Genomic DNA, 25,568 nt, shown 5'->3' with positions numbered 1-25,568 from the left:
TTCCTTTCTCCAGGCAAACCTGAAGGAACACTCATTCAAACACTTCAAGAAACCGAGCATAACACATAACCATAAACTGAGCTAACCATTAAAGAAATGCTTTCCTCTCAAGTTTACAATTACATACAGTTACTTCCCTCCCACTCGCGTTGCATGTGACTTACTTAAACAACTGAGTCCTGTGTGCTTCTGTCGAGATAGTTTACACAGTTTGTCAAACCTATGATTGTCTTTATTAGTACTTATGTGGCCGCAAACACAGACCTATTTCATGACCATGCGTGTCGGATCTGCAAATATCTCAATGTGTCACACGAAAGTGTCGTCGTTTCAAGGACAGAGCCCTCTCAGGCTCCATCATGGTAAGGCCTCCAGTTTTCCGTGTACAACCAGGTCGTTAAAGCAGCTTTGTCTCCAGGCACGTGTCAACCTCCATGTAGCCGGGATAATGGAGAAGCACAGGCTGAGGCCCCCGGTGGACTTTAACACATCTCATGCCGTCTCTGTCCCCAGGCCTCGTCCTCAGCCGGCGTCCACGTCCACCCTTACGGTCACCTCACGAGCACAGACGCCAGCCGTTTCGCATGAGGGAGAAGCGGGGTGACTGTTTGTGACGAGCGGCTGGGGCTGCTACTCGATTCCAGGGAAATAATGATGTCCACCCCTACGAGGGATGTTCTCCGGCTTCCTGCATGTACAGTCTAATGACGGATTCCCAACGACCACAACCGCAGTGTCGGGGCTGGTCAGGGACACCCAGGCATCGCCTTTCATCCCTCCACCTACGTCATCGCGGGTTACGCGGCATGCGTTAACTCTTCGAGGCCATGCGGCGCGATCACTTCTGTTCGGGGGGGTCAGGAGGCTGAGCGGTTAGGGAATTGCGCCAGTAATCTGAAGGTTGCTGGTTCGATTCCCGGCTGTGCATAATGACGTTGTGTCCTTGGGCGAGGCACTTCACCCTACTTGCCTTGGGGGGAATGTCCCTGTACTTACTGTAAGTCACTCTGGATAAGGGCGTCTGCTAAATGACTAAATGTAAATGTTATGTTCAGGGGTACACATGTCATAGTTTCTGCCCCTTGTAACCAGACAACCCACACCATACACCTGAGAACCTTGCTAATAAAGTAAAGACAGACACAATATTAAAGATATTCGTTAATAGTTATTATAGTATTAGTCATTATATATATATAAAATAAAAAAGATCTGTAAAAGAAATTGTTGAATGACCCAAGGTATAAAATGTGTAGGTGCATGCCACAACATGCCTGGTAGCTGAAATAGGGTTACTTCACACTGTGCCTGGTAAGTACAGACCATTCGATAACTCTGACCATCAAAATACGGTTTCAACTATGCACTTCTGATCCGATATTCTGCTGTACTATGTGCACCATTTGAATGTATTGCACTTACATTATTGTGCCACATGGGGGCGCTGTCATGTAAGAGTTATCACCAGCTTTAACGCTGGCCATAATAAAAGGTTGGAACTCCTAATCCCGTACCCATTTGTCAGGTTTATAAAATACATATTAAGTTTTCACATGTAAAAATCTGCAACTTGTTATTGATTCCAGACTATCATTGATTGTTTCTTAATGACTATTTTATGATTTAATGGTGTAAGAACAGACTACACCTTCTCCTGAAAATTAAAGACAGACATTTTTTTATTCATTTGTGTTTATTGTTATTGTAAAAAGCATACTTCTTGACTGCTGTACATGTTTAAAATCAGATCTACAATGTGGATGAATGTGAGCAAGACTAATTAAAATAAAATGTAAATTCCATAATCTATTCAATTTTTGCCAATATTATTCTTGTTAAGAATACAGCATGAAACTTTGTGCCCTGTTAATAATGCCCACAAGAGGCTAGCTAGCTATAAAACACAATGTGTAGTTGTTCATACAAACAGGATTCTACCCCAACACTGAAAGCATTGTGTATTTGGAATGGTATGTTCGGACACAAGAATAAGTGTACCTCTGTGTATATCTTTCACTTTAAATTTGGTTTAAAAGTTTGCGAACCACATTATATAACTCAGAATACAAACAAAAGTTTCATTTAAAATAAATATGCAAAATCATCAAAGTAGTACTTGGATGGTTGTTTATCATTAGTTTGTTGATTAAATGGTGCATATTAAATACAACCCCCCCTTTTACAAAGGGAGACTTGAACCAGTGACCTATTGATTGGCAGTTAAATGCTCTAACCGCTAAACTAATCCTGCCTCCCACAATAATAAATGTGAAAAGTCACACGTCTATCACTCTCTGATTTGTGAATCACACCTGACAATAATTTGTCTTGATTAATCTAATGATTGATCTAATGCAACAATCCCCAGGATAGAAACAGTTAGCAGATCTAGCTCTAACATTGAGTCTAACCAAGTCCTCAAAACTGACTGCTTGTTTTAGTTCTGTAAGTGCTTTTAAAACTGGATGGGCCTCAGCATTAAGCCAATCACAAACACATTCAACTCTCTTTTTGTGCTCAGAGCCGGATTCAAATTTTACATATTATTATGATTTTATAAATGAGCAATAAAAGTATGTTCTAGATGTGTTCTAGAGTGCTGCAAATACAATTTAAAAATCCATAATCTGGATCTATAAGATTTCCTACAAAGCCCATCCAGTTCGAAAGCACTTACATATCTAAAACAAGCAGTCAGTTTTTAGGACTTGGTTCCCCATAGACTCATTGTTAGAGCTAGATCTGCTAACTGTTTCTATCCTGGGGATTGTTGCATTGGATATAATTTATCTGGATAGGTGGTATCAGTCATGTGATCTTATTGACATTTAACTCAAACTCTTGCCAGGTGTGTTTCACAAATTAGAGGGCGATTGTGAGCAGCCATGACTCACAAGAAGGTTTAGCTCATTGGTTAGAGCACGAGATAACACATCAAGATGTCACAGGCTCAAATCTTCATGTACTGTGTTTTGCTTTGGTTAAAAGCAGCTGCTAAATTCATACATGAAAAATAATCCTAATCTCGTAATCAATGGTCGTTCTAATTTACGTTCACATGCAAGGTCCCTGCTGTGTGAAAATGTGTATTTCTAAACAGCATATTTTACCTTAAGGATGTATTCTCAATGTGTTCACATTTGTTTTTCACACATGAATGCTTGTGTCCCTGATGGCTCAGTGGATAAGCATGTGTACCATGAAAGCTAAGGGTTGTGGGTTCAAATCCTATAAAACTCTGCAATGCTCTTTCCTTGCAGAAACTGTCTCTTTAATGACCTCACACTTAACTTTAAGGATGTATTTTCAACAAGTTCATGTATGCTGGTGTCCCTGATGGCTCAGTGGATAAGTATGGGTACCCTGAAAGCTAAGGGTCTTGGGTTCAAATCCAATGGAAGTCTGCAATGCTCTTTCCTTGCAGAAACTGTCTCTTTAATGACCTCACACTTAACCTTAAGGATGTATTTTCAACGAGTTCATGTATGCTAGTGTCCCTGATGGCTCAGTGGATAAGGATGTGTACTATGAAAGTTAAGGGTCTTGGGTTCAAATCCCATGGAAGGCTGCAATGGTCTTTCCTTGCAGAAACTGCCTCTTTAATGACCTCACACTTCACCTTAAGGATGTAATTTCAACGAGTTCATGTATGCTTGTGTCCCTGATGGCTCAGTGGATAAGCATGTGTTCCATGAAAGCTAAGGGTTGAGGGTTCAAATCCTATAGAAGTCTGCAATGGTCTTTCTTTGCAGAAACTGTCTCTTTAATGACCTCACACTTAACCTTAATGATGTAGTTTCAACGATTTCATGTATGCTTGTGTCCATGATGGCTCAGTGGATAAGTATGGGTACCCTGAAAGCTGAGGGTCTTGGGTTCAAATCCCATGGAAGTCTGAAATGCTCTTTCCTTGCAGAAACTGTCTCTTTAATGACCTCACACTTAACCTTAATGATGTACTTTCAACGATTTCATGTATGCTTGTGTCCATGATGGCTCAGTGGATAAGTATGGGTACCCTGAAAGCTGAGGGTCTTGGGTTCAAATCCCATGGAAGTCTGAAATGCTCTTTCCTTGCAGAAACTGTCTCTTTAATGACCGCACACTTAACCTTAAGGATGTATTTTCAACGAGTTCATGTATGCTAGTGTCCCTGATGGCTCAGTGGATAAGGATGTGTACTATGAAAGTTAAGGGTCTTGGGTTCAAATCCCATGGAAGGCTGCAATGGTCTTTCCTTGCAGAAACTGCCTCTTTAATGACCTCACACTTCACCTTAAGGATGTATTTTCAATGAGTTCATATTTGCTTGTGTCCCTGATGGCTCAGTGGATAAGGATGTGTACTATGAAAGTTAAGGGTCTTGGGTTCAAATCCCATGGAAAGCTGCAACGGCCTTTCCTTGCAGCAATTGTCTCTTTAATGACACTTACACTTGACCTTAAGGATGTATTTTCAACGAGTTCATATTTGTTTGTGTCCCTGATGGCTCAGTGGATAAGAATGTGTACTATGAAAGTTAAGGGTCTTGGGTTCAAATCCCATGGAAGGCATCTGTGGTCTGGCCTTAAAGAAGTAAAAAGTGGCTGTTATATTAAAACATTTCTTTAAAATGTCCACACTTAGCTTTAAAAACTTATTTTTTATCATCTTCCTGTTCCATTTCAAGAATGATGGGAATCAAGCATGATGGGAACCGGGAGCTTGCATGTCGGAGACCTGGCTGTCCAAGCATGATGGGAATTGGGGAGCTTGCATGTCGGAGACCTGGCTGTCCAAGCATGATGGGAACTGGGGAGCTTGCATGTCAGAGACCCTGCTGTGGGTCGGAGGGCCCTGCTGCAGTCCAGGCGTACAGGACTGATGGGAACCGGGTTGCTTGTGTTTCAGAGGCCCTGCTGTATTCCAAGCATGATGGGAACCGGGGCCCTGCTGTATACCTGCTGTGAGCTGGGATTCGATACCATGCCGCTGTGTCTGACCGGCCTACCTGCATGGTTTGCGTGCTTATCCATTACGCCACTGGGGCCCCACTTCCCCTACCTGGAATAGTAACATTTATCCTGAAAAACACCACTAGTTAAAGACATACTATCATGTTTTACATGACAGCAAGGAAGGAGTGGGAACATTGCACAGAGTCCGCCAGCCAGATTCGAACCCGGATGAGCTGCGACCTGAGACCCACGTGGTACCCATGCTTATCCCCTAGGCCACCAGGGACTTGCTTCAGTTTCCTTCAGAATTCAATGTATCTTTACGAAAAGCCCACTTTAAAGACAAAGGTTCAACAGCACCTTGGGGGATATGAACCTCCAACCTCTTGCTCTGCAGTCATACACTTTAACCACTGAGCTATCCCTTCCACCCCAAAATGAGGATGTGGAAAGTCACACATGCTCATAATCAGTCACTCATTTGTGAAACACACCTGACAATCGTTGGTCTTGATTGGCAATCGGATCACATGACCAATACCACCTTCCCAGATGAATGAAATCTAATGCAACAATCCCCAGGATATAAACAGTTAGCAGATCTAGCTCTAGTGGATGCAGATCATCTGCTTTATTTAATGCTACTAATGGAATGATTCATATAATTATTGTAAATTTTATTGTCATGATTTGATAAATGAGCATTAAATATATATGCTAATGTCAAGCATTACCAGTCAAAGTTCTAATGTATAAAGGTTGGCGAAACAAAGGATCATCAATATCCCTTAGGTTAATCATTTGGTTAGGTGGTCATGCTATATACTAATGTACAAACTATTACAGTATATAAATATATTATATCCTGATAAATATCTTGGGAGAAAAGAAACCATATTAAATGCGAGGCACGTTTCTTTGTTCCCCTAAAGTGAGAATAAAATCACAATCATGGCCAGCCAGCTATCTCATTCCATTCCATTCCTTGAACAATACAATATTATTTATCCTCTAAATTAATGCACTGCTGCCTTGTGAGAATGTGAACAATTTGAGGATGTGGCACACAATGATTATACAATTTGGGGCTCCAGAGAGTCATCTGGGTCTAAGAACTGCAGCCAGTCATGCAATACTAACTGTTCTCATCCAGAACAAAAACAATAGGTTGAAGCAGTTGTTACACAATGCATGCAAGGCAAAGTGGATATAATTTGGAGTCAAATGCATCAATAATCTGTGTCATTAGGTCTAGTAGACGGACGTCTGGCTCTCGTTATGCATATTATGTTTTCATGTTATCCGATTAAACATGAAATAAGACCACTATAACAAAAAAACACTAAGGACATTTGAAATTCATAATTCGATTTTAAAAAGTTAAATTAAAATACTTATTATAAAGCTATTGATTGTTTACTTCAAAGACCAACATTAAGATATTCTATTTTAGTTATTTTGGGAGCCGATAGAAAAAGGAAATCTATGCTAAATATTGTTATTATTTCCATTAAGATTAAAGTAATATTTTCCACCATTATAAAAAGTTATGACCTGTGGCATTTTGTTAGAGGCAAAGATATTTCCAGCTACCCACTTGACAAAAGTGCAAGTTACAGACAAACCTTTGGGAGATGTCTTTCACTCTTGGTCCAAAGTATGAACAACATACAAAAAGGTAAAACAAGTTAAAATAGTTGTATTCGTAACTGCTACATTTTGACATTCATGGAATCAGGTTAAAAAGCTTAAAATATCTATAAAAGGTTATAGACAAAACAAAAGACAAAAAGGAAAAAACAGTTAAACTTGAGGCAGAGCCAATCTAGGCATCTATCATTTCTATCACTGCCATTTACAAGTCTGTCATGAGCATCCCTACATTTCTCTTGAACACCTGCAAACACCAACAAAATCACATAGTTATTGCACAAGCATTTGGACATTCCCATAGTACCCAGGGTCTACTCTGCGCATGGACACAGTGCTATTTTCTATCAATACGTTTATTAGATCATCTGTTCATTCAAGAAGAATCAGCCCTGAGCAAAACCTTTCTTTCAGGTGACATGCAACAACCCGTCAACTCTTCCACTCATCAACTCCACCTACACTCCATTTGGAAAAGAGACATTCGATTCCTGATTGATGCCCTCCTTAACCTCCAAGGGGAGCGAGTCGAACAGATGATCTTCCACCACGAGGCAGTTCCTGCGGAGCAGGTGACACTGGCCAAGCTGGGCCGGCAGGCGGTCCAGGCAGTTTCCTTTCAGTTCTAGTTGTGTTAGCTGCACCAGTTGGCCTATTTTCTCTGGGAGGGCAGAGATTGAGTTGTGTCCGAGACATAGAGTCCTCAGTTTGGTGCATTTGAACAGCTGCTTGGGTACCACATCAACCTTGTTGCCTGTGATGGCAAAGTGCTGAAGGTTCTGCAGAAACCCGATCTCCAAAGGGATTACCGCTATGGAGTTTTGACTAACATCAAGGTACCTCAGTTTGAGCAGGTTGAACAGAGGTATGGGCAGCGACTCGAGTTTGTTGTGAGAAAGGTAGAGTGACTCCAGGTTTTTGACATGGCTTATGGACAACGGTATGGTTATTATTTTATTGTGCCAAAGTTTGAGACAGATGAGCCTTTTGAGGTGCTGAAAGCTGATGACCTCTTCAATCGTGCGGATATGGTTGGACTTCAGATCCAGCTCCTGCAGGTTGGTCAGACTGAAGATAGCATGAGGGATCCTCTCCAGTTCACAGTTATGAAGCTCCAACTCAGACAGGTTCATCATTTTCTTCAAGCTGTTTAAAACCAAGAGTTTAGTGCCGTCGTTGTGCACCACCAGCTTGAGCAGGTGTGGAGAGAGATCTGTGATGTTGGTTGGGATTTTCGTGAGGTTGCTTTTGAGATGCAGAGTCTTGAGATGCCTAAGATCTCGGAGGGACTCCAAGCCAATCATTTTGTTATTTTCCGAGTTAAGATTCCCCACCAAATATAGCTCCCTCAAACTTTTCAACAGGTACACCCATGTGGGAATTTCAGCCACGTCCGTGAATTTGACATGAAGGCACCGGAGGTGATCACGAAGGAAACTGAAAGCAGTCTGCTCCACTTTAGCAGGGCAGTGGTAGAAATGAAGCTCCTGAAGGTTTATCATTTGGGAAATCTTAGCTGTTATCCTGGCTTCAGGAATCAACTCCAGCTTGAGTATCTCCAGATCGGTGAGGTCAAACACCGCGTCCGGAACTCCCGACAGCATGAAAAGGTGAAGCTCCAATTTATCCTGAGCGTTGCGAGTAACGTGTTGTCGCAGTTTCTCAAAGGTCCATTCGTGGTTCAAGCTGATTTCGCGCAGCTTGTTCTCACTGACCTCCGACAAAAAAACACCGAAACGTTTGGAATACAGCTGGTCGTACTGATCAACCATGTGCAAGAGAAAAGCAAAGTCGTTTTTCACGTCTGGTATATCACTGAAACTACTCTCCTCTCGGACTTTTTCAAATGAATACTCTTTGAGAGGCCGCCGAAAGAGCCAAAACAGGGTGTAAACACAGATCATGCCATAAACACTAATAAGAGAAATATAGCTAATGTGTAGCTTCTTTAACATAAATGCCATGTTATGTGTACACTGGAATTTAGCATAGCCAATCAAGTGTTTTATGTCAGGCTCACATACATGGTCAAAATCAATGGCAGCAACAAATGTCATAGTGTAACACAAGATCAGAATGAATTTGATTGTTTTGATTACTGTCTGTGCAACATAGAACTTGTAAATCAAGTCACTGTCTTCCACATGGGCACGGAATTTCCTTACTTTTTCAAAAAGTGCTTTCGCCTGCTCACCGTCCTTCTTGTCTAGAATGGTCATACAGGGAACTTCGATGACAGGCTTTTCAGCAGAGAATTTGACGCCAGATTTGACAAGCATTGGGGTGGACTGGTTTGGACTGCCCTCTTCACTGCTGGTGGAGAAATGTTTTGGAAGAGAGGTGGCACCAGTGAGTCTCTGTTTATTTTCCTCAGAGTCCTCGCATGCGGTTTCTGACAACGCTTTAGTTGTCCACGGAGACTCAAAACACTTTCCCAATATTGAAACGAAATGTTCAATTTTTGAGCTAGTCTTTGGGTATTTGAACCAAAAGTTGCTACTGACCATGAGTATAATAGTGTGGATGAGAGCAAGGTATGGAAAGTATTTGGAGTACCATGGGAGGGCCACGTGGTAACACATCTGGTTAACAAAAACATATTGCTGAAAGTCCAAGTTTGTTTGGACACCTGTTGGGCGAGGCTGGCCAACAGCACTTGCCTGTGCAAAGTGAATCTGATGGACAACGTTATCCGGTAGATCTCCAGTCATCCGGGGCGCTGCAGCCAGAGTTACCCTGCTTGCTCCGTTCCCTGCACCCACAGTGGCCTCCGGGGGACGAAACGTCGTAAAGCCGCTTGGTTCCTCTGAGGTTTGCTCCAGAACAGGAAGGCAAACCACTTGGTCTTTGGTCAGCTGCATCGTTCCAGCGAATATCGCCAGCATTAGCATAACAACACCAAGATAATCCATAAACACGTCCCACCATGGTTTCAGGATGCGATAAGTTGGCTGGATGTCATTCAGGGAGGCTACCTCAGTGAGGGTAAACATTCCTGAAACAGAAAAACAGAATAATCTGAAAAATTGTTCACCAGAAACAGTTCCTGGTGTCATTTAAGACCAACAAAGCATTTTCAAGTCACAAAAGGCTTTGCATACCAGACCAGTAGAGACCTGATTATTCTTCAGCTTCAAAAGCTTGTCTTGACACGAACCACCTCACCAACTCAATACCATTCCGTTCTTCAAGAAACACAGCAGGCATCACCACCTATCCAGTTTTGTTCCTCTCTACAGAAAATGTATTTACCTTTGATATCAATAAATACATATGCACTTTAAACTTTCAAATCCTTAAGAAGTCCCACCCAAGACACATCATGGCTGTTATGTTTTAACGTTTCTAAGAAAACTTCACTGTTTTGTATAACTCCACTCCTACTCATTATTTCTAACACTGGCAATTATACCCTGAGCACATTTCATCACCTTCAAAGGTTCAGCATTCATTCATCCGGGACATCAACCCTGCCAACCAAAATAGCACATATTCCCCAGACAGCGAGTGCAATCCACCATAGTCTCAATGTCCTTCATGCCTAAACCCCAAAGCTTAAGAAAGACAATAGGAAGAACTCACATTCGTATTTACAGACTGACCTGTCTTAATGGCTTAAGAAGTGTGAACCCCACATAGCATCAGCCGTCCCACCGCACTTCGAATTTATGTGGCTCAGCAGACTGCTGCCCTGGTTCAGTCAAACGTGTCTAACAAAAATGATGGTGAGAGTAGTCATGTGACATAGACAGCATGCTTTCCTGACCCAATCAGTTCAAAGGATGCGGGGGAACCATAGTCAGAGGGGCCTCTTGAGAAATATATTGCTTCTCCATTTGAGAGTTGGCACATTTCTGTATGTTAGATCATGTGCATTATGAGAAATCCTTGCATCTCCACAAGATGGTGAACATAACATGCACTGTCCACAACTCCACGAGCATGGCCTTAGTTGATCTCATACTGGGCACACATTTAAGTAGGTCAGGGGATGACAACGAGGGGGATGTTAAGGTCAGACCAGATGATGATTGCCATCAAATGCATCCAATCATGTCTCTCGGTACAGACAAGCAGTTCAATGAACAATAGAGGCATTGCTGTGTGATCTCCACTGGTCAGAATCAGAATCAGAATGGGATTTATTCGCCATGAAAGTTTGCACAGACAAGGAATTTGCTTTGGCAGGAAGGTGCATACAATAAACATATACCTAAAATATGTGGACTATCTATACTAAGGGTACATAAACTAGCAGTACTAAGTGGGATTAGAATTGAATATAAAATTACAAATATTACAAAAAATACAAATGTACAAGATACCATTATTGTAATGCAGTGCAAAAAGCAGTGTGTTTTAAGCAGTGTTGTGAGCAAAAACAAGACTGTGACTGCAGACACATTCTGTGACCTGCCCCTCCCTGTGATTAATCACAACAGTCAACAAGGAGACAACGTTCTTCAAGATATCTATGCTTGAATGAAGCAATGAACCTAGACGATACCAAGAACAGTTTAGAGTGTATATAAGTGGAAATAGACATAGTTAAGTGGTACCATCCAACAGTATAGCCTATGACAGCATCACTGCCTCATGAGAATATTTACCCAACGTCTACCAGAAGAAAATAATCATACATACATCCTACTGCTGGCTTGGTTTAAACAAACACATACAAGTGCACATACTGTACAATAGTTATTGGATAATTCTGCTGATTGAGTGCAAAGTTGTTACACAAGATTGTAGCTACATAGAGAATAAGCACATCTCTGCAACTGGATGTAGCCTAAGAATCAACTAGTTAAACCAAAGACCATGGCAGAGTCCATGGCAAATCCAGATGTGATGAGAATGAGGTTTTATCATTGGCCCAAGTAAGCTACTGCATAACATGACATCAACATTACACACACAAGGCATTTAACTGGTGCGGCACAACAGATTATGACACATTGGATACATGCTGGTCCACTATAAGCAATTTCATAGTGACAGAGGAGCCAACGGATCTGTGACACACAGTCTAGCTGCAATAGTAGCCCAAAGACTATTACATGCAATTGACTCATCTGCAAGGCCCATTTGTTTACATGGTCCAGATTATTTAAACAACCACATATGAGTCAATCTCATAGTCTCCTTAGCCTTTATGTTTACTGACTGTGTTGCAAATATGTGCCCACTCCAAAGGTTATGTGAAAGTAGGCCTACTTCAACCAACAACGAACCAGCTACATAAATGAATACCGTATAAACTTGACAAAATACGATATCTGACTAGCCACAATGGCTATGTTAGAATATACATGTCTATTAGGTATTGCTATTCAACTGGACACGACGCCATGCCTGCTTTTTGACAACTGCATAGGGTCGTGGGTAACCGGCATTTGTGACACAGCAGTTTCATTCACAGTGAACATTGATATTGATCCAACTAATATTAGCCTATAAACTTATTCCGTAATTGATTTAACGTTTTGCTATGGACATGTTCTCTGTAGAAGACGTTCTGTTGGTCTGTGGATGATTGTTTTTTTCTTTTACAATAAACTTGATCACCGTAAACGAGATGCGATGAAACAGTTGTATCTCGGCAATGTTTCTTTAATACTTCCGATTCAAATTAATCACATCGCTAATCATTTCTTTGTAATTGTTTAGATATGATACATCTTGTGTCGGATAACCTATATATAAGCAACTATGATCCAAACAATATCAGAATTAATGTAGAAATGTCTAATAAACTGTGATTAGGCTATAACTATCCGCTTTGAAGATCTACTTACATGGGCTTCTATCCATTTCTTGCCTACTTTATTTTCCTTACTGCATGTTAGTGTGATAAATATTAAGCAACATATGGTGCCGTTATTTATAGAAATCGTCTTACATAAAATAAAGCAAGCTCGTAGCCTAGCTGCCTCTGTCAGCGTCTAGGGTAGCCTAGGCTATGTCGAATACGCACCTTCAAATGATTTGGTCCAACTAACCCGATACCTCTACCAATACATGACTAGCTCTATTCTTTGTACATCCCATGTTTCGATAAAGCAGGGTAGGCCAAGAACAAAGCGGTTCTCCTATCTAGTCAAGCGTGAACCGGAGCATGTACGGGTCGGGTATAAGCAGATTAGAATGTCTTTCGGATGCTTCTCAAGAGCGACATGCTGCGGTGCCGGAAGGTTGTACAGTAACAGTTACATTAGCCATAGGCCTACTGTAAAATAGGCTACTGTGTGACAATATGTTTTGTCTTTAAGTAATGTTTTTTTTATATATATATATATGTGATAAATCTACACTGCTACGCTTACAGTAGGTAAATGTCCACTCGCAAAATCTTCTCAGGCCTATTGTCAAATATTTGATGAATAATAGGCCTATAGGCTATTACATTTTAGTTTAAGAACTTAATTTTTAAGAAGTTATAGGCTATTAAAAGTGCAATATCATTTACTAGTAGGCTTTTGGGATCCAATACTCAAAACACAGCAGTGTCATCAAGCTTTTGTTGTACACCTGGCTGCACCTTCCGGTCAAATCCTCAATATTCAATTGCGTATATTAGGCCTACTCTGTATACGCAACACTCACGCCCGGATGAGACCGCCTGTAAAACCAGTTGTTACCTTAGAAACCAGGAATGTATTGTTGCTTGGGTGACAGGAACTTGGACCCTAGGGGCTTGAAGTAGGCTACTTGGATAACCCCAGTCTGCACTCAAAGGCCTACTAAATACATATAAAACATTCTCATTATTTTATCAAGAATATTTATCCAGGGGTTTTACTGTAAAGATGTGTTTGCGTTTTTGTAAGAAAATATCCTTCCCTAGTTTTTTTCTTACGTAGAAACTCCAAATTAAGGCCTATGATCCTGCCGAAATTCAACACAACTTCAGACATGGAAGTCTGCCAAGAAATTAAACAAAGGCGTCTGGAACATCTGAACGTCTGAACGATTTCACTTTGAACTGTATTAGTCATTGGCCATTTTAAAGTCAGCATTCACTATTGTGAATATATGTTACTATAATAACTATGTTTCACTCTTAGATCATCCAACTGTCTTAACCAGACCAACTTTAGACTTGTTGCCTCATGCTCTTGCACTTATCACTTAAGACTAATTTAGTTCATAAAAATGTACGTGGTTCCCATCATATCACAGATGAATAGCCTACACAACATAGAGGGACACATGTACACCATTACCATTTAAGATTTATGTCGATAGATTGGATTATATTAAAATGCCTTTGCACGTTCTCTGCTTCTACGTTTAAAACCAAATTATTTAATTTTTGCACAATGCTGCCATCTTGAGTGACATAATAGACTGCAAGCTATCTGATGCCTTGTAAATATTGTAGGCCATCATCTGAGACTTGTACACTGACGTACAACTTGTTTCTGATATCCTAATTGGGAGTGACAACTATAGGCTACTGGGACTATAAATAACACATCGTAAAAAAACTGTTAAAGCAGCTGTTTATTCCTTGACAAAGAAAAAAAACTAACAGAAAATAGTATAAAACGGTACAAAACATCACTATCCTTGCACCTTACAAGTTAAGCTTTACATAGTGGAAAAAAAGAAAACGTTTTTGATCCTTCATTGATATGCTATAAGCGAAGCAACATTTTCAGGTGATTGACTCATGAATGACAGCTGGCGCGTCGCTGTTGACAAGAGTATTTGCACACGCGCACGGTGCCTTATGATTTAAAATTCCAGAAATACTTTTTGGACCCTGCAGGCGACGCTGCAAGCTTCAGCTGCTGCTGCTGGTTTTAACTCTGCTAATAATAGACATGCACGTTTACAACCTACTCTCGTGCTGGTTGGTAGCTGCCATCCCACCCCAGCCCAGCCCACATTTCTGGTTCGTTTTAACTTTCCCTTATCAAGCAGATGTTGTAAGCAGACTCCACCAAAGTTGACATGGATCTGACACATCAACTATAAAAATTAAATGCATTGCAATGGACATACACATAGAACTTCACTTGGGATCAATAAAGTGAATTGAATTTAAGCATATGGCTCACATTTTAATTAATCTGCCAATCGAGGTGTCATAATTTGGTTAGTCTATTTAGATGCAGCTATAATGTGATTGAATAAAACAAGACCTTGTGATGAATAGGAAAAGATCGATAACAATAGTGGACAACTGCTCAACCTTTCACTTGACATTTACTTGACCTGTATTAATGGAAATACTGTCTTGATTTTTAGAGTCACTTCAAGAGCCTGCCTGAGTAGAGGAACACAGTCATTAATTTGATACTAATTGCCTGGTTTTTCATTCATTGAATAAAGACCACTTCGGAAATAACACAACGTCTTTAAAATGAATAATATCAAGCCTAACTAAATACATCATGGTAAACAACGTCATAGACATAGAACGGTTTATTGGTTAGGCTTTGCGTGAAGGAGATACTGTATATTGGAATTGGAATTCCCAGTGCAATGTACTGTAAGCTTAGATTGTTTTTGGAACTTGACCTTTTTTAGAATACTATGCATTAATAGTTTGAAAAGGAGAAGGGCATACGATAAGTATGAATACACCGTGGCTGCCTTCATCACCACGGTGATTTCGTACCACCGTCACTACATTTGGAGTTGAAGAAGCTTGGAAAAGGCAGAGATTCTAGTGCGCTCTAGAATTACAATGCAATACATGTTGTCATTCTAAATATAGCACAATGACAGTTCATTGAAATGTCCTAGAAAATGTAACTGTAAGAAAATAAAGTCATAAATAAAAAAAAAACTAAATGCCACTACAAAAAACCTTCATATACTGAGGTTGAAATCCTCGGAAACAATGAATCAGTTTTTTTGTTGTTTTTTCAACGTGCACAACCAAAACATAGTTCATTAGGATTCAAACTAAACAATTGATGTAGTACTTGAGTTTGTTGATGATTCATGTACTAAGTAAAAACTACCATTGTCACAGATTGTACTGTCGGATTAAGACAGTCGGCACTTAAGATCTAAGACAAAAGGCAGCATCACTCCGTCTTCATTTGGTCCCTGATATCAGAAGGCAATGTCTCAAAAAGGAGATCCTCCACCACAAGGCCACTGCGCTTCAAGGCCCGACAGAGGCTAAGCTCTGGTGGGAGGACCTCAAAATGGTTTCCCTTGAGCTCCAAATGTGTCAGCTGAACCAGGGAGGAAATCTTTGGTGACAGCAAGGACAGGGTATTCCTACCCAGCTTGAGGGTTTTCAGTTTCTTGCAAAAAAATAACTCATCGGGGAGATTCTCAATCTTGTTGCACGAGACAGAAAAGTACTGTAGGCTCTGAAGAACGCCGATCTCTGGTGGAATAAAGCGAATGTCGTTGTTTGACATGTCAAGATGGCGCAACTTGTTGCATAAAAACAGGTGCGAGGGCAATATCTCAATCTTGTTGTGGCTAAAGTAAAGGCGCTCCAAGCTGCCAAGCTTTTTGACATGCTCCGGGATGTAGGCGATGCTGTTGTGCCATAGCTTGAGGCACGTGAGTTTGCGCAGGTGCTGGAAGCTGATGATCTCCTCTATGGAGCGAATGTTGTTCTCCTTCAGGTCCAGTTCCTGTAGGTTCGAAAGGCTAAAGATAGCGTGAGGGATGCGTTCCAGATCGCAATGCACCAGTTCCAGATCGATGAGATTCACCATCTTCTTCAGGTTGTTCAGCATGACCAGCTTGGTGCCATCGTTGTGGATGTAGAGGCGCTGCAGATGATGGGACAGGTCTACTATAGACTGGGGGATTTTGGTGAAGTTGCTCTTGAGAGACAGAATCTTCAGGGACTTCAGCTCTCGCAGGGACTCCAGAGTGACAGTCTTCTCCTTGGTGGTGTCGGGACTTAGTGAACCAATCAGGTAGAGTTCCTCCAGGTTGCGTAGGCCGTAGAACCAGTTAGGCAGCTCCCTGCTGTCGTCGAACTTCACTCGAAGGACTTTGAGGTTCTCTTTCAGGAAGGAGTTGGCTGCTGTGTGCACCTTTAGGCAGCACTGGTATAGGGAGAGCTCCTGAAGATCCTCCAGTTGGGATATGGAGGCGGGAATGGTGACGTTGTTGATGATCTCCAGCTTCAGCGACTGGAGCTCAGTCACCTCGAATATAGTGTCCGGTAGCCCAGACAGCATGAACAACTGGAGTTCGAGCCTGTTGTTGGAGTTGACCTGCAACTTCAGACGCAGCTTCTCCGCTGTCCACTCGTGGTTGAGGTTAAGCTGTTTCAGTTTGTTCTCACTGACTTCGGAGAGGAACACGGCAAACCGTTTCGAATACAGGGGATCATACTGGTCAATCATGTGGAGCATGAAAGCAAAGTCATTTTTCACATCTGGAATATCATCAATGCCTGTTTCTTGCCTCACATACTCAAAGGAGTATTCTTTGAGAGAGCGGTAAAACAGCCAGTAGGATGTGTAAAGGCACGTGAATCCATATACAGCCACAAAGCACAAGTAGCAGTACGAGAGCTTGGAGAACAGATGAGCCATGGTGTGGTTACACGAGAAATGCTTGTAGCCTGTCATTTCCTGTATATCCACATTGCAGTTAACTGTAATCTGTACCTCAGACACGAGAGCACTGTTGTACGCAATTATAAGAAGGAATTTTAGCACCTTGATCACAGTCTGACGAACGTACATCATGTAGAGGATGTCTCCTTCCTCTACGTGTAAGCGGAACTTCTTGACCTTCTCAAACAGAGCTTTGGCTTGTTCTCCTTCTTTCTTCTCAAGGACACTTGCTGAAGGCTTGTCCACCACAATCTTCTCTGGGATAGACTTGAGGGACTGTGTCTTCTCTAGATTGGCCCCCACAACCGAGTCGTTTATGTCACACTTGCTGCCCTGGTTCTGTTTCGGGTCCTTTTCCTCTGGGTTTTCACCGGAAACTTCCGATAAGGCCCGTGTGGTCCAGGGGGAGTCAAAGCACTTACCCAGGATCGAGACAAAATGCTCTATTTTAGAACTAGAGCCTGGAAATTTGAACCAGAAGTTGCTACACACCATGAATATGACTGTGTGTATGAGGACTAGGTATGGAAAGTACTTGGCGTACCAGTGCAAAGCCTTCTCATAGCACATCTGGTTGATGAAGCTGTACTGCTGGAGGTCAAGGTTGAACTTGAGACCCTTCATTTCCTTCGGCAGAGGAGACAGATTTGTGGCGGTGGGTAGAGATGACTCCATCGCTGACTCATTGTTATTCTGCATTAGAATCGATTGGTTTGGCAAAGACGTTCTCTGTGGAAGGCAGATGATTTTGTCTTGCATCACCTAAAATGAAACACAGAACACGTAGGTTAGGATTTGAAATACAACAGAACTTGATCAATGTGTGAGGACGTTTTATGCCACCAGAGGGCATCACGTTAGTACAAGCACTGTAAAACAAAATGTATTACGAAGTACCATGAGCCAGCAGCATTGAACACAGTTGAGTAGTATATCTAATCTTCACTTCCTGTGATAAACACGGATGCAAGGAAATGACTCAGACAGGAAATGGTCAATTAATTTCTTGGTGGCAAGAGACTGCAAAAATCAAGTATTTGCCCGGTTTGATTGGTAGGACATCATTTTTAGTTTGAGCTTTAACAGAGGCACAACCTATATTATACATATTTTTCATGTAATGTTGATGGTGTATCTGCTTTAAACAAGACAATTAGCTGACAACGTGAAGGGTAAAGGGTGGTGCTGTAGTGAAACACAGGAAGTGCTAAGTCAGAGGCTTCCAAGAGGGCGGCTCAGCAGAATCTTGCACTCCAATAGCAGTTTCCCTGGACACAAGGAGAGCTTCTCCACATTTCTGACACACTGATTCTGTCTAAATGCTGTTTACTGCCCTTTCTTGCATGAAAAACAACATTCTGGCAGGGCAGTGTAATGTTTACCCCGACCACTTTAGAGAGAGACACAGTTCCATAATGACTGGAAATGTATTCATTACAACAATAATGCCTGCTTTCACAATGCGCAGGTCATTATGTAAACTCCAGAGAGTCATAAACATAATGATAAATAATCCACTGTATTTACAAACCATGAAAATACATTTCTAAACAGTACTGCTACTACAGTCCCCCAAGGCAAAACAGAGGATGTCATCACACAAATAAAGGGTTCCTGTCAATAAGGGTGGGTTTATAATCGACATATGAGATTTAAACCATAATTGTACCCAAGGTGTACTGTCCCAGACTGGTCAGAGTGACAGGACAGTGGCCCTTACAATCAAGTGTTTATAAACATGGGGTGGGCGGAAAACCAGTCAGTGGTGGGGTGCAGGAATGTGTCCCCCTTTCCGTCGGTAAACTCCCACTAAACTGACACACAGCTGGCTTTATTTTCACAAAGTTGTTTGTGCCCGTTTTGACACAAATACACTTTGGCGCTGTGTATCTTAATTTCTCAAGGGTTCAGCCCATGTGAATCAACATGCAAATCTTTTGAGGAGGAGAACTTTCAATGATACGCACATGATACATTTACTAAGTCAAATGAAGCAACACAAAACACAATTATACATACATACCTACATACTATATAGTACTGTGGATAAGTCAAGATTTTGCACGTGAATACTGTCTCTAAATCTGTTTTTTAACGCATGTTTAAGCAACGCTGACCTGCAGAGTGCATCCAAACACACCGATCATCAGCATGACTACCGAGAGGTAGTCCGTGAACACGTCCCACCATGGCTTCAGCACACGGAACGCAGGCTGCTGTTCAGTGAACTGACGGAACTCTGTAACCGGAATCATGGCTCCTGTTGGGACACAAACAGGCTAATTAGTCATCGTAAAATGTTCACCCTTCCCTTATCATGGCAATGTGCTTACTCTAAGCATCTTCTATACTTTCAAAAATGCATAATACACAAACTGTCGTGACAAGTGTGTTCAAGTTCTTAAACAACTATGTGCGTGTTTTGGGTCATGATTGTGTGTGCCCCTGCTGAACCTACTGGGTTTTAACATACCATGACCAAACCTCATAAAAAGCCTTTTTTAACTTGCACACTGATTTAGCAGCCTGGCATAGCTCAGTTACTTTAGACTCAGCAGCAAAGTTTCCATGAACTAGCCTAATCTGTTATTTTCAAACAGGCTGTATATTGAGAGATTCATATTATTTGGATTGGATACTTGAACAGATAAATGGTATCTTGAAACTTTATAGTCTTTCGGGAAAAAGAAAGACTGTTCCACAATGTTTGTCTCAAGCTGAAGTGACAGAATAGCACAGCTGCATTGGTTTATACTACTGCAAATATACAACTATACGGAGACCAATCTGTTTATCTTTTTGCATGGTCTTTTTGACTAAGATGTATACTTCACCAAATTGCATTTTTTAAATGTTTGAAAACACATATATCCTTGGTTGAGGAATATTTAGAGGAGTCTGTCCTTCAACAGTTGTGTCATGACTTGCAGCTGACAACACTAATCAACACAAAGGTGGTTTACAGTCATTCTAGTGTTGATAGTACTGCACTTAAATACAGAGGTATAGCATAACGATGAGTAAATACATACTCTGAATATATTAATAAGGATTGTACATTTGATCCTTTTGACCTTCAGCATTATCACCATCAAACAAGACACATGTACCAGCCTCTTCCTGACAGGAAATGTTGCAGCCAAAAACAGAATACTCTTGTCTGGATCACACCCAGCCCCAAGGATACCCATACTTCCGATGAGACCATGGAAAAACACTGTATTAGGAACTCAAACCAGGGTCCGACTGGGAGACCACGCTGAAGAATGCCATGTTTCTGGTGGATCTCAAGGGTTAAGGACACAAAATCTTGTTTTTATTTGTTAGAATGGGAAACACATCCCAATGTTTGCATTCGTTTGGAATATCCGGCAAAAATGAGAAATCAATTTCTGATTAACTTTTATTCTTTAAACCCTGTCATTTCATTTTTATTTTCTCAAATAGATTGCCCGCCACAAATAACTGGGCAGTTTCATTTATCAATGGAAATCTTTTCACATTGATGGTCCTTGTTTTCCTGGCATATAAGGGAGGGCTCATGGTTTTCAAGACACGCATGCAGTAAACTGAAGCCGCACTTTTAGCTAGTACACACACAAGACCATGATAAAACATACCTAATTTGTGTGAGATGGTAGCGGTGCATGAAGCAGCGCGGTTTTCATTGTCATGATAACATGTAGCTCACCTCAAAGGTATGTTGGTATAACTTCAAGCCAAATAGATGTTACAGTTCTCATTTAAAAGACTACAGCAACTAAATAATCAGGATAAAAAGATTACCTTACCTTATCAATGTTCGGCTGTGACGTTCGTAAGCGACTGGACTTTTTAGGGCAGTAGCATATTGATGTCCTTGTGGAATATGTGTTCCTTCCCGTCCCGTTATTGCTACGATGTTTCAGTGCTCTTGCTTGTGAATCACTGAAGACTGCTGTCTCGCATACGTTGTCAGGGCGGGGACTTGAGTTTTGGCAAGAGATTTTTAATAGAGAAGGTCCGCCTTGCAAATTGTATAACAACACCAAACACGGATTTATGTGTTTATAAAAAACCATAACACTTTATTTATAATCCAACACACTGTGCAAGGGCTTCACAATTCATCTTTGGCATACTATCAACTAAAAATAGCGCTTGGACGTTTCCTTGTAACCACGTGAGGGAATATTTCCCGAGGTATACGGGAATGTTGAGGGGTCTATTGTGCTATAAACTGCGCCAGAACATTAACATGTACCGGTTGGCTATTACAAATTAAACAGAACCATATAACAAGTATGACTGATTATGAAAATACGATTTGAGTAGTAAGTTAATTTTAAGGTGTAAAACAATCTTTCTAAATACGCTTTTGAACAATTCAAAATATACAACAGTCAACAATACAAAGGCTTACACAAAGGTGTGCGGTTTCAACAATGTGGTCACATATCACATAGAGTTCAAGAGACTGCTGTCTCCATAGCCTGCATTGCAGATTATCGGGTTGCAGTTCAGTGAATTGCTTGCACTCTCTGTTTCACACTTGCCCAAGTACTCTCTGTCTGACCTCTGGAAACCTTCCTTAACACTGGGGGGAAGAGAGTTGAGAAGACACTCCTCAACCACTAGTCCATTGGGCATGAGGCACTGGCATGCTTCCAGCTCTGCAGGGAGGCTCTCCAGCTGATTTCCCCTCAGGTCAAGCAGTATAAGGCCGGTCAGCTCACTCACCAGGCTGGGCACCACAGCCAGGCAGTTGTGGCTGAGCAGAAGGGACTGAAGGGTCTTGTTTTTGAAAATTTCATCTGGAAGCGTTTCAATCTTGAGAAGGAGAACAAAGGATAAAAAGAAATTGGGGGGGGGGGGGGGGGGGGGAAGCCACTCTTGAGTCATCTGTCGGCTGTTCTGAGGACTGGCGATCAGAAGTGCTTTTCAGACCACGTCAGAACACCACAGAATGAAAGAACGCTTCAAAACACCACTTTTCACATTTGCGCATAATAACGGATTCAGTCATTCAGACATGCACTCTCTTTCTCAATCACATTTATGATGTTTTCTACAAACATCTCAAGAGGTGAGAAAGCAGGGAAGATGACATACCCAATGTCAAGCTAAATTGGAGCACTTAAATCCACTGTTACATTATCCCCACAGAAAAGTGTAGTGATGGACCTATTTGAATTTGTATTCATCCAGGTTTCCCTTTGTTGTGTTTATTTCTTGCATGTTCTGTAGCCTGGGTTGTACCTCCAGACTTGGTGTCATTTTTGAAAGTATGGTTGGGTACTTAAGAATGGAGCTAACACACATCTGCTTGCATTTAGACTGAGTTTAGACTCCTCTTAATGAGCCTTCTGCAGACTCCTGAGTAAGGCACACAGTATTGGAGTTCTGCTTTTTTCCTCAATTTTTTTTTAAAACATGGTATTCTTCAACTCGATTAAGTTCAGTAGCTTCAAATAAAGGGTTATTATAATTATTATATCAATATAAAGTAAGCGAGAATCTGTTTGTTTCAATGCAACTACTTTCAGTTAGAAAGCCTGTTTTATGGAATAGATTTGGATAGACCATGCACTACATACACCCTCTACCCCTTATTTGTAATTTACACAGTTACATTTTTATAATTTAATCAGGTATATCTGCATAATAAAGGTGCATGTCGGTATTCTTGAGTAAGGAGCTGAATTAACATGTAGTTATTTAAATAGCAACGGGGCAGGACTTGAGGGGTATTGGGGTAATTGAATGCTCCTTTTTAGTGCTGTGTTTCATGTGGCTGGATGCCTTGGGTTGTAAAGGGGGATATTGCTGCCATAGTCTGGGTCTTTTTGTTGTGTTTAACTGTTGTAGGGTGAGATGGGGCGGGAGATCTTTCCTTGGTGGCATTCAATAGGCTATGGGCGTGAGTATAGCCTATTGCTCTCAGTTTATAGCTCAGTTGGAGAGCATTTGACTGAAGACAAAGAGTTTGCAGGTTCAAATAATCCCCTGCACGTAGCTATGGATGAAAACGTCTGTTAAATCAATACATTATATACATTAGTATGATAAACAACCTCAAAGTTATCTCTCTTTCTAAATACTTGTGGACTGTGCTACATCATCATGCAATGCCAGACCAGTGCACTGGTCAAAACGCAAGAACTGTTATGAAAAAGTCAGCCAACGTTCATTTACATTTAGTCATTTAGCAGAAGCTCTTATGCAGAGTTCACTGCATACTCACGTTGTTGTTCGACAAGTTTAAAACTTGGAGCCTTTTCAGGTCCTGTATTTCATTGGGAATGACAGAGAGGTTGTTGTAGCTAAGGTCGAGATGGCAGAGTCTGCTGCAAAGGAAAAGTTGAGAGGGTATACAGCTGATATGATTGTGACTGAGCTGAAGATACTCCAGACCCTGTAGGACTCCGATGTACACTGGGATGTACGTGATGCTGTTGAACTTCATTTTCAGGGTATTAAGCCTTGGCAAGTGTTGAAAACTGATGATTTCCTCAATCGTTTTCAGGTTGTTCTCTCTCAGGTCCAGCTCTTGCAGGTTCTTTAGACTGAAAATGGGGCTTGGTATCCTCTGAAGGTCACAGTTTAGCAGCTCTAAGCTGGTGAGCTGCGTCATCATTTTTAAACTCTGCAAGACCACGAGCTGGGTGCCTTCGTTGTCTATGAAAAGCTTTTGTATTGAAGGAAGTGAATTTGTGATCACTTTAGGCAATGCCGTGAGACTACACTTAAGGAATAACACTTTCAGATTCTTTAGCTTTGGTAAACCGTTGATGAAGGCCGTATTGTCCTGAGAAAACATGCTTCCATACAGATAGAGTTCGCACAGGTTAAGCAAGTTGACGATCCACCACGGAGTTTGGTCCACCTCCGTGAATTTCATCCGAAGAATCTTCAGCTTCTCCGAGAGAAAGGCCAGCGCGTGAAGGTCCACTGTCGCTGGAGAATGGTCCAGCCACAGCTCACTAAGTTGTCCCAGTTGAGTGAGCTTCTGTGGGAGTCTAGCGTCCGGGATGAGCTGCAGTTTGAGAACCTCAAGGTCCCTAATGTCGAACACAGCATCAGGGACGCCGCTGAGAGCAATCAGGTGGATCTCTAGCTGGTCCTGCGTGTTGCGCACTAGCTTCAGCGTTAGCTTTTCCAACGGCCAGAGGTAATTCAGATTGAGCTGCCTTAGTTTCTTCTCGCTGACCTCAGATAGGAACACAGCGAAACGTTTGGCGAACAGGGGATTGTATTGATCAAGGAGGTGCAGGATGAAGGCAAAGTCATTCTTGACGTCGGGAATGTCACTGAAACTGCTTTCTTCACGCAAAGATCCAAAGGAGTATTCACGGAGAGAGTTTCTCATCACCCACCAAAAACTGTAGAGGCAAGTGGAGCCATAGACTATCATCAGTACCGTGTACACTAAGGACAGGAGCCAAAAAATGGTGGCCAAAGAGTGAACACATTGAAAAACCTGAAAGGGCATTAACGCCTGTGTTTTAACCACGCAGTGCACATCAAACAGGATGCGCGAAGCTGCGTAGGGGCTGTATGCCAGGGTGAACAAAAGAAACACAATCTTTACGACAATCTGCATCATGTAGACGTGATAAATGGTGTCTTTATCCTCAACGTGCACTTTCAGTTTTTTGACCTTTTCAAAAATGGCTTTGGCCTGCTCTGCTTCCTTCTTGTCGAGTACGCTGAGCAGCTCAGTTCCCATTGGCTTCCTGCTCTCGTTTGAAGCTAATGTCTGAGAGACATCGGGAGGAGAACAGATGCTCATAGACGGCTGCGATCCTTGCTCTGCCACCGTCTCTGACAGGGCACGGGTAGTCCAGGGCGAATCGCAACATTTGTGTAGGATGGAGACAAAGTGCATGAGCCTGGAACTGGTGCTCGGGTACCTGAACCAAAAGTTGCTGATCATCACGAGGGCCAGTGTCTGTAACATCACAACGTAAGGGAAGAACTTGCCAAACCAGTGTAGGTGCTGTTCATAGCAGACAGCATCTACATACGCATACTGTTGAAGATCCATCTTAAGTGTTGCCATGGAGATAACTGAGAAACTAGATTCAGCAGCACTGTCATTCAATGAATCACCTTGGTTGTTGACTGCCCCACAAAAGTCATTTGATGTGATTTGACAAGGGACACAGACAATCTTGCGTAGTGTAAGTTGGAGGGTACCTCCTAGAGTGCCGATCATGAACATCATGATGGTTAGGTAATGGCTGAAAACGTCCCACCATGGCTGAAGAACACGATACAGGGATTGCCCACGAGCAAAATCTTTCAGCTCTCCATCAGAAAGCATCTTGGTTGCCTACTGTAACAAGAATCCACAGATTAGGAAAATCCCTTACTTGGCAACTTTATTATGACTTGTGTCTCTGATAACAATGTTGTTAATGTGGGTCAACTGTTAGCTAGTCTATCT

General features: G+C 41.7%; 3 protein-coding genes across 3 annotated transcripts; all 3 read right to left on the bottom strand.

The window, feature by feature from the left end:
- Positions 1–6,616: 6,616 nt before the first annotated feature.
- Positions 6,617–9,936, bottom strand: lrrc8db (leucine rich repeat containing 8 VRAC subunit Db). The gene is made up of 2 exons (XM_067230746.1): positions 9,689–9,936; positions 6,617–9,582 (listed from the first exon to the last, which is right to left on the bottom strand). The coding sequence occupies exon 2, from the start codon at positions 9,578–9,580 to the stop codon at positions 7,046–7,048; it is 2,535 nt and encodes an 844-aa protein (XP_067086847.1). The 5' UTR covers positions 9,581–9,582; positions 9,689–9,936; the 3' UTR covers positions 6,617–7,045.
- Positions 9,937–14,075: 4,139 nt separating this feature from the next.
- On the bottom strand, positions 14,076–21,046 carry LOC136937036 (volume-regulated anion channel subunit LRRC8C-like). The gene is made up of 3 exons (XM_067230772.1): positions 20,932–21,046; positions 19,258–19,400; positions 14,076–17,902 (listed from the first exon to the last, which is right to left on the bottom strand). Exons 2-3 carry the CDS (start codon positions 19,393–19,395, stop codon positions 15,632–15,634), a joined length of 2,409 nt encoding a protein of 802 aa, XP_067086873.1. The 5' UTR covers positions 19,396–19,400; positions 20,932–21,046; the 3' UTR covers positions 14,076–15,631.
- Positions 21,047–21,577: 531 nt separating this feature from the next.
- Positions 21,578–25,445, bottom strand: LOC136936613 (volume-regulated anion channel subunit LRRC8B-like). The gene is made up of 2 exons (XM_067230221.1): positions 23,364–25,445; positions 21,578–21,949 (listed from the first exon to the last, which is right to left on the bottom strand). The coding sequence occupies exons 1-2, from the start codon at positions 25,443–25,445 to the stop codon at positions 21,578–21,580; spliced, it is 2,454 nt and encodes an 817-aa protein (XP_067086322.1).
- Positions 25,446–25,568: the final 123 nt, after the last annotated feature.

The sequence above is a fragment of the Osmerus mordax genome, chromosome 27 (assembly GCF_038355195.1).
Source record: "Osmerus mordax isolate fOsmMor3 chromosome 27, fOsmMor3.pri, whole genome shotgun sequence".
Lineage (NCBI taxonomy): Eukaryota > Metazoa > Chordata > Actinopteri > Osmeriformes > Osmeridae > Osmerus > Osmerus mordax.
The sequence above is the reverse complement of the archived record's forward strand: the minus strand, read 5'-3'. Positions and strand labels throughout refer to the sequence as shown.

What these genes read in the sequence shown, in the direction of transcription:
- lrrc8db (XM_067230746.1), bottom strand. Translation starts at nt 9,580, where the DNA reads ATGTTTACCCTCACTGAGGTAGCCTCCCTGAATGACATCCAGCCAACT.
- LOC136937036 (XM_067230772.1), bottom strand. Translation starts at nt 19,395, where the DNA reads ATGATTCCGGTTACAGAGTTCCGTCAGTTCACTGAACAGCAGCCTGCG. An exon ending in TGTTTGGATGCACTCTGCAG is followed by an intron (nt 17,903 to 19,257) that starts GTCAGCGTTGCT and finishes GTTTCATTTTAG; the next exon opens with GTGATGCAAGACAAAATCAT.
- LOC136936613 (XM_067230221.1), bottom strand. Translation starts at nt 25,445, where the DNA reads ATGCTTTCTGATGGAGAGCTGAAAGATTTTGCTCGTGGGCAATCCCTG. An exon ending in TAAACTTGTCGAACAACAAC is followed by an intron (nt 21,950 to 23,363) that starts GTGAGTATGCAG and finishes CTCCTTCTCAAG; the next exon opens with ATTGAAACGCTTCCAGATGA.